We start from the raw sequence: 15,115 nt of genomic DNA, 5'->3' as shown, positions 1-15,115 counted from the left end.
ACTCAAAACATAGGAGGTAAAGAGGATGAGAATTTGGATGAATTTTAGTTGAATCACATCAAGGGCACACCTACAAACATCACATTCCTCTCGATGGAGAACCAATACCCAAAGTTACACCTCAGGAGGTTGAGATCCACACAGAGACACAAGCGATAAGAGGTCGTACACAGCAAGACGTAGGAGCCCATACACAACAAGAGGTGGGAGGTCGTACATAGCAAGAAGTGGGAGGTAGTAGGCAGCAAGGAGATACGAGTTGTATGGGGATGGATATAGTAGAAGACAATATGAAAAGGACAGCTCTACGGCAAAAAGGAAACCATGGCAATGTACGGCAGGAAGTAGACGTGACCATAGGACAAGAAGAGGACATGACAACACGGCAACAAGAGGAAAACAAGAGGGTCGTACGGCTAGAAGACCTTAGTACAGAAGAAGGTATCAGGGTCGTACACTAGGAAAGAGTCCATACTAGAGAAACCTACCCTGCACAAGAAGGCATTGAGGAAAGAGAACAAGTAATTCCTTAGTGGGGCACTAAACAGATTTTGTTTCGAGCAATGGTAAATTTGGTTTCCTCAGATCACCTAGCTCAAACTAAGGTTGGAAGACTCCTTAAGGAATTACATTGATTGAGCAAAGTACTAAGGAGATCATAAAACAAGCTAAGGGGCAGCATTTGGATGTCATAGTTAGCGCAACAAAGTTCCTTGTGGCATTTATGAAGAAAGATTGCCATACAGATTGAAGTTTACTTATGCAAAGTGGAGTAGGGCATGGAGAGGTAGTTAAAACATGGAAAGTCGGACATACCATACCTACAGTGATGGAGTAACCACCTCTCATGCAGTTACTTACTTAGATGGACGAGGCGTTAAGGGGGACATTCCTAGAACTCTGGCAAAAAAAAGAGTTGACAAGAAGACTGAAAGAAGAGTGGGAAGCGGAGAAAGATGCTCAAGCAGAGAAATTGGCATCAGCAGAAAAGGATAGGATGGAAGCCTTGCGACTGCTATGAGTTATAGCTAAGTAGATGGTAGCGGAATAAGATCTATAGCTTATGCGGCAATGTGCATCCATTTCAGGGACATATTCCCACCTTACGTCTTGAAGTCTAATTTTCTTTTGCTTTATTGTTGGGTAATCATCTGGAAGATGACTTCTTTTTTTGTAGAGGATAAATGTACGGTATAATAAAACAATAATGTAATTAAAGATAGTTAGTACTAGGTTTTTGTAGTTAGGTAGCGAGGGAATGTGTCGGTTGGTCTCCCTAACCAACCGAGCTCTATTTAAGAACATTGGAACATGAATGGTGTACTTGTTTTTTTTGGTAATCAATAAAGAAAATTGTTTTCCCTCGCAATTAATTGGTATGCTTATTATTCGTAATGGTTTTTTATATTGATACTGGTAACATTGAAATTATATTAGGTGTAGTGTAAACCATTCTACAAACACAGCATCAATGTCGTCCGCCACTTTAAACCCCTTCCACAAACCTTCTCTCTTCCCCACGATCAGCCTTCCTACCACCTCTGACATGATTATAAACAAAAGGGGGAGAGAGGATCCCCTTAACAAATACCTTTATCAACCTCAAAAAAAACCAGTGGGCTCTCATTCACCAACACTGAAAATCGAGGGGTAGTTATGCAACTTTTAACCCACCCATTTATGATCAAATCTAGGTCCACTTAAAACCTTCAACATAAAGGCACAATCCACCTCATCATAGGCCCTCTTAATGTCCAATTTCACCAACATTGTTTCTAGCTTTCTAGCTTTAATTGAGTGAATCATCTCATGCGCTATAATCAAACCTTCATAAACGGATCTTCCAGGAGAAAATCCACTTTGTTTATCAAAAATGATTGAATCCAATACCTTCTTTGATCTATTTTTCAAAACTTTTGAAATGATTTTATACATTGTGTTGCACAGTGCAATGGGATGGAAATCCTCAAAAGCAGACACTTCTGCGTTTTTGGAATCAAAGCTATAAAAGTGTTATTGAGATCTTTTAAAATAAACCCACCTCGCCAAGATTCCTCCACAACTTCCCATGTTTCTACATCTAAAACATCTCAAAAGGTTTGAAAGAACAAAGTTGGAAAACCGTCAGACCCCGAGGCCTTATCCTTGTCCAAACACTGTAATGCCTTTTTCACTTTAGCCATTGAAACCTCAATAAGCAACATCTTGTTTTGATTTTCAGAAATGCAGCTCAGAATCTTACTTAAATCTATGTCCACATCAGGAGTCCTTAAAACCAACTTCTGCCCTCTCCTCTTGAAAAAAGCAACAGCTTTTTTATTGATCTCTGTTATCTCTCTTGATTCCCTTCCCATCTCATCCTGCATAGAGAAACAATTATTATGAACTCTTCTTATCTTAACCAAATTATGAAAAAATTTAGTACTTCAGTCCCCATCATTCAACCAAGTCTCTCTAGAATTTTGCCTCCAAAACATCTCTTCTCTAGCAAGCACCTCAGCATACTCTTTACTTAAAGATTTTTCCTGTTCAAAATTAGCCTCCCTCATTCCATGCTCAATAACTCTATCATTTAATATCTTCAAAGATTCCTCTAATTTTAGCTTCTGATTTCAGGTATTTGAAAGTGCTCCCTATTCCAGAACTTCAGTTTCCTTTAAAAACTACAGTTTTTGAAAAGGTAAATGCTTTATTACCATCCAATGTTGGAGCCAACACCCACCACTACTTTACCAGATCCTAAAAACCCTTTGCTCTTAACCACATTGCCTCAAACTTGAAGGGGCATCTGTCTGGAGAAGAATCCTCATGTAGTTGTAAGCCTATTGGGTAGTGCTCTGGATCGTCGAATTATTCCAGCCTCACAACTCCAGTGATAACTAGCACAATCCCCCGCCAAAAGAAAACAATCTAGTTTCTCCGCTATATTCACAAACCTTGCCCTTCTTAGTCCAAATAAACTCTCCTTGCTTAAAAGGAATATCAATTAAACTATTATCTATCATGAAGTTATTAAAATCTTGTTGACTATTACTTATCCATCTTTTGCCCCTGACCTTTTCTCCTGGGTTTAAAATTGCATAAAACTCTCCCCCCAGCAAACAAATTTCTCCAACCATTACATTCAGCAAACAAGATAAAGCCACCCACAACTCCTTTTTTGATCTATCATTGACTGGACCATATATATTTAACAAATTAAAAATTGCACCCAATTGTTTTGACGCACCCTCATCCACTGCCAATTATGTTCTTGTTGAATCAACACCACATTCACTGATTCCTCTTTCCATAGCACAACCAAGCCCCCAGATGGCCTTTGAGACTTCATCCAAACGCATTTCCATCTACTAAAAGATCTGTCCAAACTCAAAAGGTCCTTTCTTATTTATGTTTCTTGTACGTGAACAACATCAGGCCTCAGTTGATCAAAACAATGCTTGATCAAGCGAATCGTGTCAGGGGTATTGCAGTTCCTGACATTCCACAATAGTGACTTCATTGCCCCTGGGAAGAGACATAACCTCTTCCTACATGAGATGATCACAACTTTTCGTTGTCTTGTAGGTTGCTGCCTAGAAACATTCTAGTATTTACAAGATACAATATTGACCATTTTATAAAAAGATATACGGAGATATTATTCTAATATGAAAAAGGATAAAACTAGGCCTCTCAATATTACAGAACTTAAGAAATATTTTCAAAAGATAATTATGGAGAAGATATTTAACAAGAAGAATTTTGACAATGAAGCCATGTAAAAGTTAAACACCATCACTTCTTCACTCATTAAATTTTAATTTAGAAGTGAAGTCTATTTTTAAAAAATATAAGTTAGTTTGAAAATAACCTGTGTATTTTAAGTGAATTTGTATGACTTGAAAGTAAGTTTTATTTTAAAAGTTCAAGATTAAAAGATCCAATATAAAATGCATTAATTTGAAAGAGGGATAATATAGACATAACTTATTTTCATTGGTAAAGGACATTTCGCTGCTCATACAATAATATTGTTTGAACATTGTGCCAATAGTGTTCTTTATCAATTGTCTAAAATTCCTGTCTGACTTGCAATTATTCCTTGTTTCTTTGCATGATTTGGATGCAAATTTTCTTTGTTTATAATAAACCTGAACAATCAGTAAAATACAAAGCATATGTATATTAAGATTGTTTAGAATTTTTGTTTCAGATATCTTAAGGTTCTTAACAATTAGACATGCTGTAAATTTTAAGTATTTTGTGTCTTTCTTGCTGCTGTACAATGTCTTCTGCAAGCCTATCTAGGATTTTCTAACAAACAAACCTTCCCTATCATTTTTCTGTTAAAACCACATAAAACACTTATCTTACCCCATTTGAAAGAAAAGGAAACCTCCTTATCTCTCATATTACTTCCATTCATCATGACCTATAACTGAGGTAAATACAGTTCACACATGAATGTGTGCATAATCGTTGAACCACAACATGCTTGTAAATTGTATATACATTTTGCAGGAGTTGCAGACAACTAGGGTGATCACAGATATCTTCTTAATAAGTACTATAGACCTTTATGTTATAGATCAACAAAGAATTTATAATCTTATCAAAAAGGAATTAAAACTATATGAAATTATACTAAAGACTGCCATAAATCTTATGAAAAAAGATAAAGAAACCCATTTGAATGAAGACAGACTACTTACATCCAAGTAGATTTTGTGTTTCAACATAGGATAGCAGACTGCTTGTCTCCAACCAATGCAGAAAAACAATTAAAAACACCACATTATATGTCTGGTTTCTCCAATGATCATGATACCTGGACAGAAAGAGTGGTATCTATTAGGGAAAGACTAGAAGTAGAAGAAAAATCTTAAGGATAAAGTGAGCATACAAACAATTACTATTACCTATAATATTGACCTGGACATCCCTTGATCACATCAGCAAGCTGTGCATAAAGCTCCTTTAATTTTCCAATGTGGACTTTTGACTTCTCGAGAACATCTGCAATGTATTTGAAAAACAAAAACAATGTTTTTTATGATAACAAGAATAGCCTTAAGAAAAAATAGTCTTACTTCAAAAGGATGTTTCCTCCAGCAAATAACGCTTCTGCAAGAAATTTAAAGTCACAATTTATTGGGAAATCTATCTTTTCAGCTATTTAAGGACTTCGTAACAATAAAGTAGGTATATCAGTCTACTGAAATACCAGTTACCAAATCGTCAGCTCATAATTGGTCGTGTCCTTTATTTGAGTACTAAATTTAACTTATTGTTCATGTTTTGTATACCAGATCCTTTTTGCATCAAACAAAGGTCCACGTATTGTCAATTGAGCTAGGACATATTTCTAAAGAGCATCGCTAATGACAAAGACCTTAAATTTATTAACGACTTTCGAAGGGAAATCATTAAAATTGTTGTTACCACCCCAGCTTCATCTATAATCTATCACCTATGTTTCTTTAGGTTCCCATGATGGAGAGCCCATGCTTTTTTTTACAACTAAATTTTCTAGTATTTTGGAGAAAACAAGAGGGAAAGTGTTTATGTGGGAATGCTTATATCTCTATTTTGAGCTTTCACGGTTTCATTTCCATAATTAAGCATCACTAAAAATTTAACATAACTTGTAAATATTATTAAATGAGATAAGATAACTTATTAGTATCCAACTAGAGACCACCAAAAGGGTCTAAAGGGAATGAAAGTTACAACAAGAACCAGCCAGCAACAGGCACCAAACGGTGCCCAGGGAAAGAAAAGTATTAAAGAGACCAAAGAAAGAAAGACCAACAAAAGAACACCACCAGGGAGCGGGAAGCAGAGAAGAACAAGGGCCACCAAGAGTCACTAACCATGGTGAAGTACCCCAGAACCGAAGGGTAGCCAATAGGGCGAGAGGGGTCTGGGGCCATCTCTGAGAAACACTAGGAGCGGAGAGTTGTTGTTGATGCATGTGGTCTCCACAAGGTCTCATAGACATGGTATGAACAAAAGTAATGGGGTCCAACGAACACTTAGTGCCTCTAGCAAAGGTGACTGGCATAAAGAAGGGGGTGATGAGCTGAACTGACATAAGTCTCGGAGGAGACTAATGCTGCAAATTTTGATCATAGAGACATGTAGTCTCATGGGGTTAGAGTGCTAGCCACTGTTGGACTATGTATCTCCCAAAAAATCTTGAACAGACAATGAAACCTCCCATAGAGTTCATAATAGACAGGGTAGCGGAATAGGAAATGCACCTCTGTCTCTGCCACACCCATGTCACAAAGCTAGCGAATCCGATCATCCCTGTCAATCTAGAGGTCAGTCTGGATGCAAAGCTGGTAGGAGCCAACTCTAAAGGAGCCCAAAGGAATACATAGGGCATGAGTCTAGTGCCGCCCAATATAAGAGGAACATTTAATGATCTTGTCCTAGATGTCAATGTAGTACACAATGAATTTTAAAAGCTTGCCAAGTTTTTCTCCTAAGTGAGTTTTTCCTAGAAAAACTCGCAACTCAACAGGGGCAAAACTTGTCAAGTAATCAGTGAGTTTTTAGCAAAAACTCAACGAGTTTTGGGAAAACACTCACCCGTGCAACGAAATCAAAGGTCAAACACCCAAAAATGTCATTTTTTTTATAACTGTTTGCATTTGTAGCATTGTTTAGTCATTTTTGCAGCTAAATGGCAGGAGCATTTATACAACTATAACATTTAAATATAAGTATTTTCTTTCTTATACTTTTAAGTTAAATTTGTATAAATATTTTCAGGATGTTTAAGATAGGTTTCAGCTTCATAGCAGCTAAAATGCAGATTCTAGATTTTGAGGGTTTTCAAAAATTCCAGGCTTAACCAAATTTAAGGAGGCAGCATGCCTTCAACAGCATTATCTCCCACAACCAATCCTAGCTATCTAAGGTCAAATTGAAGCCGAAACAATGATTTTCTAATGGTTTTAACTCATTTTCTCACAAATCACTTGGTTTCAATACTATATTCCTAAATCTTGATAGACTTAACTCAACCACCTGCTCACACCCAAGACAAGCATTACTTTCCAACAAGCCAAAATTGCTCGAACTCACTCTCAGACTATTTGGCTATGATGTATTTACTTCTAGTTTTATAGAAACTATTTACTATTTTTATTCCTGCCATCAGCATTGTGCATGAGAATCTGAATTTGTACCCACTTTGCATTTATATATATCATAATCGTGCTTATTTCTCTTGTGTTCTCATTAACTCATTGGATGCATCTTCTCATTGAATTTTATAAAAAAAGTTCTTTATGAATTTAATTTGTTTTTTAAGGGTCCCAAGATTTTTCTTGCGGTTTTTTCTTTTTTTTAGGGGGGGAGTGGGGGGGGGAGGGCTCTGCAAGTTTTTCTCGAGTGAGTTTTCCATCTATGGTGCTAAGCATAAAAGGCCATCCTAGGACGGAGTCCTACCAAGGATCAACCCAAGTCGTGTAGAGATACCTCTTGTAGATGTCCATTCTAACGTGCCTATTCAACTCCAACTAGGTAGGAAGATGAATGGAAGCATCAAACAACTACTAGAAGGGAGTTAGATGGTCAACATCAATGCCCACCAACCCTAAAAGAACAAAGGCCTAAGCTTACTAGCACCGAGCCCGATGTGTGGGGTTGATCACCTACGAGGAATGATAGGCCAAGTAAGAATAAGAATATATGTACGACCCTTAGCAAAGTCAACGAACCCCTAAAGCTAGTGAAGAAACTAGGTCAAGTTATAGATGGCACCGAGTTTAAGGGTGTGAGCCCCGAACTCAACCAAAATGATGCTAGTACAGGTAGTCTAGCAACACATGATAATGTGCCAAAGGAGAAGGGTTTGAACTCACTCAACAAATGCCCAATCAGAGACCAGGAGGGAGGGGCCCCAAACCACAAAGCCATAAAGAACAGTGGGCCTGATCAAAGAATCCATAAGCAACATCTTGGACGTGGTGTCATGGAAGTGATGCCGGAAGCACTGCCTCTCATGTAAGGCAAGGGAATCCAAGCCATTGTTAACCTAGGGTTACATGGTCGATCTCATATTGAAACAGGATCCCAAGAATTTGATGCCTAGAGAATTGTAAGTAGATGAGATCATGATCTCCACACCCTGGAAGAAGTACGACGGGAGGTCTTCAAACAATTGAAGACCATAACCTAGATCTTACCCAAGCTATCTATGAGTTGTCTTGAGTCACATAAGGAGACATTGAAGGCCCTCAAGGAAGGAGGCCAAGAGAACCACATCATCGGCAAAAAGAATGGACACAGTACAAATAACCATCCAGGGAGTGAGAAGTCTCGTAGGAAAGTCTCGAGTTCAGCAATACAAGTGCCAAATAAGGTGAGGGAAAGTAGGCAACCCTACTTCACCACTATGGTACTTAGGATGGGGTAAAGAAAGCCCTTAGGAATCCTAAAATGACCAACCACACTCTCGTAGAGCCTCAAAATGGCGGTCAAAACAATCTTTGGGATCGTGATGTCTCTAAGTCTCTAAAACAAAGTCGATTGAGGTACAAATCAAAAGCTTTGCGGAAGTCCACAAAGCAACAATAGACATTCGTAGACAGGTATCAAGCCTCCTCAATAATAGCATAAAGAATCAAAATGTGATCCATAGTCTAAAAGTTTGTCTTAAACCCAGCCTAACCCTTTGCAATGTCATATGTCAAGATCCCTAGAGAGAATTGTGTGCAAAACATTAGCATAGAGCTTGACAAAAATGTGCTCGACCATGACAGTCCTGTAATTACTAGGATTTGAGGTTGGCCCAGTTTTGTGAATTAGTTGGATGATGTGTCGTGACCAAGAAGGGGGGAAACCCATATAGACCATTCTATTGAAAAGCATAGTGAAGAAAAAACCCAAAGCCGAGATACCCAGCTTGCAAAACTCCGCCTGGAAACCTTCCTCATCGACCGCTCTACTACTGCTCATGGATCTATCACCCTCATAAATGTTGGTAAAGGTGAAAGATGGCAATGGGAGGGGGGTGAGGTGGATGGAGATTTGACCGAGAATGCTGTAAAGAGTGGAGGTGTGCAAAACCAACACCCAAAAATCTAAGGTGGAGAAGGGTTGGGGGTGGGGGGAGGGGGGGAGGAGTACACCAAAAAAGCTTTATGGGACTACAAGAGGGAGGCGTTGAGGGATCTACACTACATAAGGAAAAACAAGCGCTCCTCATAGTAAAGAAGACAACAATAAGAGAGCCTTGGCTGGAGAAACAAAGGGGCATGGGCAGAGAAGGCGGTGTAAAGCATGTAGTGGAAGGACTTACAATCCTCGTTGACCATTGGTTGAGGGGGCAAGATCTTGAATAGATTGGGCTGCGAGAGAAAGTGGTAGTGTGGTGGAGGAAGGAGATTACAGCGGACTCCCAAATTGCATCAGAAAGGTGGCTAAACATGGTAGAGGCACAACAGGTGTCCATGAAGGGCATCTAAGGAAGGAATTGTCTGAGGTGGTATGTGAAGAGGTTGTTAGACTAACTGCCAACATTCCCCTTCAGGATACTTAAAACGGCTTAACCGTCTTTTGTATTCTACAAGTCTAATGGTTCTAACGGGCAGTGATAGGTCAATCTTTTGGTGCAACAACCCTAGCTTGTAACAAGTGGTATCAAAGCTTGGTCTCAGGTTTGAATCTCCTCAGGTAATGCAGAGAGGGGGGTTGTTAGACCAACCTCCAACGTTTCCCTTTGGGATTCATGACATGGATTAACCGCCTACTGTGTTTTGTAAGTCTAGTGGTTCTATCGGGCATTGATAGATCAATCTTTTGGTGCAATGGCAACCCTACATTGTTAGGGTCTGGAGTTTTAATTGTTTCTCAGTAAACTAACTCAAACAGTTGGTCTCGAATTTTACGAACCTGTACATTGTTAAGGTCTACAAGTTGTCTAAGATCTACAAAGGTATCGTCCAAAGTAGAAGAAAAACCAACAAACTGAGATTGCAGCTCTGCAACAGTCATGGATAGGTTATGGACCATTTCCTTCAGCTGTAAATTCTTAATCTCAAACTTGGCCACGCGGTCCACAAACCACTAGTAACTGGTGTGGGCGTAAGGTCTACAAGTTGTCTAAGATCTACAGAGGTATCGTCCAAAGTAGAAGAAAAACCAACAAACTGAGATTGCAGCTCTGCAACAGTCATGGACAGGTTATGGACCATTTCCTTCAGCTGTAAATTCTTAATCTCAAACTTCGCCACGTGGTCCACAATCCACTGGTAAGTAACTGGTGTGGGCGGCGGGGTCAATAGTTCCATCACGAACCCAAAAAAGCATTAACACCAGTAAAATACAGTGAGATAGGCACCAACTGTTTGTGAAAGAACCTGCAAACGTCTGAAGTTTTCATCATTTAATTTACAATAGTAAAGTTTGCCTCTGTTACGAAAATAGACAACATCGATCAGAAAAGCCCTCATAGCAGTAACAAGTTAGAGCAGAGAACCCAATCACACAGTAGTAGAGACCCCTGGTAGCACAACAGCATAGAAACTTTGCCCGAAGATTGAACCCAGGTAACACAGCAGCAGAGAACGACAAAACATTGCAGCAACTACATGAAGAAGGCAACAAAACATTGATCGAAAACTGTAGTCTAAGGGAGCTAAGGACAAAAGTTACCAAATTACACAAAACTGAACTGAACGCAAAGAGCAGACTATCATTCAGGAGTAAACGAACCAACAGGAACAAAGCAGCAAATGAACACAAGCAAAAAGCCACCACACACCTGCACACAACAGGAAGAAGGAAATGAACCCCACACATTGGGGGGAAGCAACACAAAAAAAAAGAGCACAACTGGACCAATAGGAACCATGGCAGGAAAACTAAACCAAAACTAGGAGGGTTGACCAGACACCACCACCTGAGCAGAGAGAAATAAACATACAGCAAATAAAACAGGGAGGCCCACACTCATAGAAAGAATAACAATCAACAATGCAGAGTGGGAGCCACCAAAACACAGCAAATCACCTGCAAAGAAAACTATTGTTATTTCCCAATTTTTGGCCCAATTTAAAAATGTTCATATGGTTGTTACAGTTTCATGCGAAGTCAATTGACAGGTAAAATTAGTTACGATTCATGTGAAAATGACATGTTAATTAATCGTTATGATGTTATTATATTGAAAATTTGGAAGGTTGGTTATTCATTATAGATTCATGGGAAGTGAAATGGTGGTTAATCGTTATGATGGTTTATAAATAATAACTTGTTATAGTAATTGTAATTATCTTGAGGAAACTGATGTTATCGTGGAGAATTCCCTTTCCTTGCAGGAGCACATTGAAGGGGGCAAATCATTGCCAAAAAGGAATTGGGCACAGGGGGTACCACCATCACTGGCCAAATAGGTACGAGTTGTGAACCCCTATGGCTAAGGGAAATGGCTACACAAGTGACTCTTCATGTTCAAACTTGTCTTGTTGGTTTTGCCCCATTAGGCCTGATAACCGACCTTTTCACCTTTAACTTCCAAATTCCCTTAACAAGGCTCAAATAAAACACATTCATAGATACCCTTTTGGCTCCTCTATAAAATATCTCCAAATCAGATCTAGGTTTTGGATTTGATCCGGTCAACCAACAATGTACCAATGAGGCCTAATAACAGCTAATTCATGGGAACATGAATAGAACTCTTCACCAATCAACTTACCCTAACAAAAGACTTGATGTTTTATGTTTGCCTATAACCAGGGACACTAAATCTTCCACTAGGTTACACCCACACCTTCGTTTGGTTCTTCTACAAGTCAATTTCCTCTCATTCTTGGCTTGTCACATTCAAATGCCAAGGGGTCATATGGCAAAAATCAGGGTTTGCTCGTGCAACTCCAGAAACACTTGAATCTTGTAATGTACATAGATACCTAACATTCTCCAGAGGATTGGCCAATGAGGCCTAATAACAACTAATTCATGGGAACGTGAATAGAACTCTTCACCAATCAACTTAACCTGACAAAAGGCTTGATGTTTTATGTTTGCCTATAACCAAGGACACTAAATCTTCCACTAGGTTACAACTACACCTTCGTTTGGTTCTTCTAAAACTCAATTTCCTCTCATTCTTGACTTGTCGCTTTCAAATGCCAAGGGGTCATATGGCAAAAATCAGGGTTTTCTCGTACAACTCCAGAAACACTTGAATCTTGTAATGTATAGAGACCTAACATTCTCTAGAGGATTGGCCAATTCTAGTAGTGGAATGTTCGATTAGGATCATTTGAATCGAAGATCTAGGTTTTGCTAAACCAATCCTTACTAAATTAAATGGATCTCCTTATTGCTTGCACCAAATGATTCCCAATCAATTTAAATAATGAAGTTACATCAGCTTAAGTTTTCACGGTCATGGATCAAGTTGCCCAATCGATGTATGTACAATAATAAGAAACAATGAATTATGCAAAGAAAGCTTGTTTCTACGGCATAGCAAACCCTTCAATATCTCCAAAACTTCAAGTAATGTTTGAGTTCACCAATAGGAGTCTTTAAACACCTCCATGGACATGTCCCAACTGATCCAACTAATTTTTGAATTAGTTGGTCGTTGCTTTTCAAGTGAACACAAATGTTGTCAAAGTTACATAGAATCTTTTTTTGCACAATTGACAACATTTACATATTTTGCATTTATCACAATATAGTGACCCAAACACCTTACAAACAAGCCAATACGACCTTTATGATCCCAAAACACTTATCACAACCATTTTAACCTGTTTTGAAGTTTGACCAGCATTAACTAAGCATGGCCCTTTACAAGACTTTGCGACCCAAACTGACCTTATAGTCTTATTAAAAACACAAATTGTCATGTCCCCAACTTTAAATGTAATAATTTAATTTAATTAATTAATTAATTGATCCCAAAGTTTAAATAATATAATAAAAGGATATTTAATGAATAGATATGAGGCCCAAATTAATAAAGTAATAAAATAATAAATCTCTAGATGCTTCTTGGAGGCCTTTATAAGGAGATGGTTGGGCACTGTAAATCATGGATTGGATTTCATTCTTTATTGTATTTCCAAAAACTGGAGGTTGAATGAATTTGTGTGCAATTTCAGAGGTGGAAGATCCTCCCTATTTTCCCTGATGCAGTTTTGGTGGTTCAACACCACCCTATTCTGCCATTGGAGATATCGCTCGGATGTACGCCAAATCTATTAATTGTTGTCATTCCACGACTGATCTGTATTTGCTCGGATATTTTTTGAGGCTTTATAATCTGAATTTATATTTTGAGTCTAAATATACTTTAGCATTGTCAGTATTAAACAACTATCTATCTAGCAATTTTATAGTACTATCATTGTTTAATCTGCAATTCCATTTGTCCTTGAATCTTCCACGATCATTATAGAATTAAACATCAAGACTACTGACATCACTTGGGATAGGTTTGTCAACATCTTCAAGAACATCAAACTCTAGTCCAAGTCCTACGAAACTCTAACCAAAATGGAAAATATGGAGAAAAGAATGAATGGTTTGGCAGCCCAAAAGTGGGCAAGGACAAGGACACTCACTCCTCACCCCCTTCTAGAACTGAGCAGGAATTATCTGCTCATAGTTTAACACCATTTGATAAGCAAAAGAAACAGGAGATATTCAATGATTTGTCCGCTAATATTAAGAAGATTAAACCCCCTAATTTTTGAGGATCTGATTATGAGTTGAGGCTTGGTGGACTGAAATGGAACAATACTTTGAGATCAGAAGTTTCTCTGAATCCTCAAAGATGGTTCGGGGAATTTACCACCTTTCTAAAGCAGCAGCTACTTGGTGGGGAAACACCAAAACAGAATTAAACATCAAGACTACTGACATCACTTGGGATAGGTTTGTCAACATCTTCAAGAACCGATAGTTACCACAAACCTTCTTTGATAAAAAATTATTAGATTTCCAGAACCTTAAGCAAGGGGACCTGACGATGTATGGGTATTGGGAAAAGTTCACTCCATTGCTGAAATATGTTCCTGCCTATCAGCAAGATAGGAATCTAAAGGTTAGGAATTTGTCATGGGACTAAACAACAGAATTGGAGGAGCAATGGATGTGCTAGCTCCACAAACCATGGAGTAAGCTCTTAAAAGGGCCATATGTCAAGAACACAAGGTAAGAAGGGGTGATTCCATACAAGATAATAAAAGAAAGGTCAACTGGAACGCTACTGGACTTGAATAAGGAGCTCACTGAATGAGCTTTAAAAACTTCAAATAAAACAAATCTGAGTCCAAAGAGAAAAATGGTAAAGAAACAAAGAGAAATTTCAGTAGTAATAGTGGCAACAAGGGAAATGAGAGGAAAGAACCAGCCAAGGGTTGTTTTACTTGTGGCGCAGACCGCTACACAAATCAATGTCCTAACAAAGGCACCTCCAACCAAAAGACATGACCTCCCTTACCTCCTCAGCAAGCCATCTTCTAGCAAAAGATTCATGCAGCTTTGGATAACCGCCAAGCATAGCAGCAAATGGGCCCCATAGAAACTCCGAGTAAGATTTATGGAAACCCCATTTCTATATTAATTGATACTGGAGCCACATAATGTTTTATATCCACAAAATTGTTGAGTAGATTTCCAAAAAGAATTGGATTTATGGCAAACCCCTGGACTGTTGAATATGCAAACCAGTCAAAGGCTCAGGTAGGTCAATGTTTGTTTGAGGCTCGAGTAGACTCCCCAAATTTCTATACTGAGGTTAATTTTTATGTAGCACCTCTAGGGTCCTATGACATTATCATGGGAATAAATTGGCATACCGAGCATAAGGCGAAGGTAGATTGTCTTGCAAAGATAGTGGAATGCCTAAATGACTGGGGAAACCTATGAACATTCAAGGAATATTGCAGGAAGTAAAACCTCATCAAATCTCAGCTATGCAACTTAAGAGGTGTAGAAGAAAGGGGTGTGAAATCTTTGTCGTAAAGATAGAAGATATGAGGGAAACACATGATACCACATATCAGGATGATTGCATTTTAGAAGATGGGGAAATTAGAGGGAGAATGAAAGAATCCTTCGAAGAAAGATACCCTTATCTTAGGAATTAGCAAGA

General features: G+C 38.6%; 1 protein-coding gene across 2 annotated transcripts in view; it reads right to left on the bottom strand.

Annotated features, from left to right (window-relative positions):
• LOC149576076 (Translin family protein) overlaps nucleotides 1-15,115 on the bottom strand; it is a 122,343-nt gene that overhangs the window by 93,774 nt on the left and 13,454 nt on the right. For both annotated transcript variants that reach the window (XM_089816255.1, XM_089816260.1), the window contains exons 2-3: nucleotides 4,902-4,998; nucleotides 4,695-4,810 (exon numbers count right to left, since the gene is read on the bottom strand). In XM_089816255.1, coding sequence (XP_089672381.1) covers nucleotides 4,695-4,810; nucleotides 4,902-4,998 — 213 coding nt within the window. The remainder of the gene's footprint in view (nucleotides 1-4,694; nucleotides 4,811-4,901; nucleotides 4,999-15,115) is intronic.

Source organism: Cupressus sempervirens, chromosome 1 (assembly GCF_028749045.1).
Source record: "Cupressus sempervirens isolate cs-2001-9-10 chromosome 1, ASM2874904v1, whole genome shotgun sequence".
NCBI lineage: Eukaryota > Viridiplantae > Streptophyta > Pinopsida > Cupressales > Cupressaceae > Cupressus > Cupressus sempervirens.
The sequence above is the reverse complement of the archived record's forward strand: the minus strand, read 5'-3'. Positions and strand labels throughout refer to the sequence as shown.